The sequence below is a fragment of the Pteropus alecto genome, unplaced genomic scaffold (assembly GCF_000325575.1).
Source record: "Pteropus alecto unplaced genomic scaffold, ASM32557v1 C18117039, whole genome shotgun sequence".
Taxonomy (NCBI): Eukaryota; Metazoa; Chordata; class Mammalia; order Chiroptera; family Pteropodidae; genus Pteropus; species Pteropus alecto.
In genome coordinates, this window is record NW_006490348.1 from 1 (window position 1) to 908 (window position 908).

Consider the following 908-nt stretch of genomic DNA (forward strand, 5'->3'; position numbering starts at 1 on the left):
GCCCCGCCCTGCCCCGCCGCGCGCGGCCCTCGAATCTCGCGTTGTCAAGGCCCGGGTGGTCTAGGCTTCTTGAGGTAATGCCCCGGAGGGCGGGGAACGTGGAGGAGGCCGAGGCGGGTGCAGAGGAAGCGGGCGCTGAGGAGTACGGCCCCGAAGAGTACGGCCACGACGAGGCGGCCGCGGAGGATTCCGGCCCGGAAGAGTCCGACCCAGAGGAACCCGGCGCGGAGGACGAGATGGAGGCCGGGCGGCCGCGGCCAGTGCTGCGCTCGGTGAACTCACGCGAGCCGTCCCAGGTCATCTTCTGCAACCGCAGCCCGCGCGTGGTGCTGCCCGTGTGGCTCAACTTCGACGGCGAGCCGCAGCCCTACCCCACGCTGCCGCCCGGCACGGGCCGCCGCATCCATAGCTACCGAGGTAGGCGGGCCGCACCGTCAGCTTTGTCCTGGCGCGCTTGAGCGCCTACCCGTCGGTGCTGAGCTGAGCCCAGTGCGCTGCCCAGCGCTCTAGGCCTGATAGCAGCAGAAACTGTGACACGAACTCACCGAATCTCTTCCACCATCCCGGGAGGCAGGTGCTGTTGTCATTATCCCCACTTACGCTTGAAGAACTGAGGGAGGCCCCAGAGAGGTAGTGACAAATCCAAGTTGACGCTGCTATTAAGTGGCAGAACATTATTTATAAGACTGAATAGACTAATTGATAGTGGCTTTCCCCCAACCCCCACCCATGTATATCACCCCTAAAAGAAGTGCTCCATCCTTAATGCCCATTTGTTCAGTCAGTGAATGAGAGAATCTCTCATTCTCCGATGTCCCCAGTGGGCCAGGTTCGTGTAGGCAGAACATAGTCCCGTAGAGAGACGAATGCATAAATAGATGAGAACAAGTCAATGTCAAAATTACTGC

At 60.9% G+C, this 908-nt stretch overlaps 1 protein-coding gene across 1 annotated transcript; it reads left to right on the forward strand.

Annotated features, from left to right (window-relative positions):
• Positions 1-6: 6 nt before the first annotated feature.
• Positions 7-902, forward strand: LOC102884716 (von Hippel-Lindau disease tumor suppressor-like). Its single transcript, XM_006925225.3, has one exon. It carries the CDS (start codon positions 78-80, stop codon positions 456-458), a length of 381 nt encoding a protein of 126 aa, XP_006925287.2. The 5' UTR covers positions 7-77; the 3' UTR covers positions 459-902.
• The last annotated feature ends 6 nt before the right edge of the window (positions 903-908 follow it).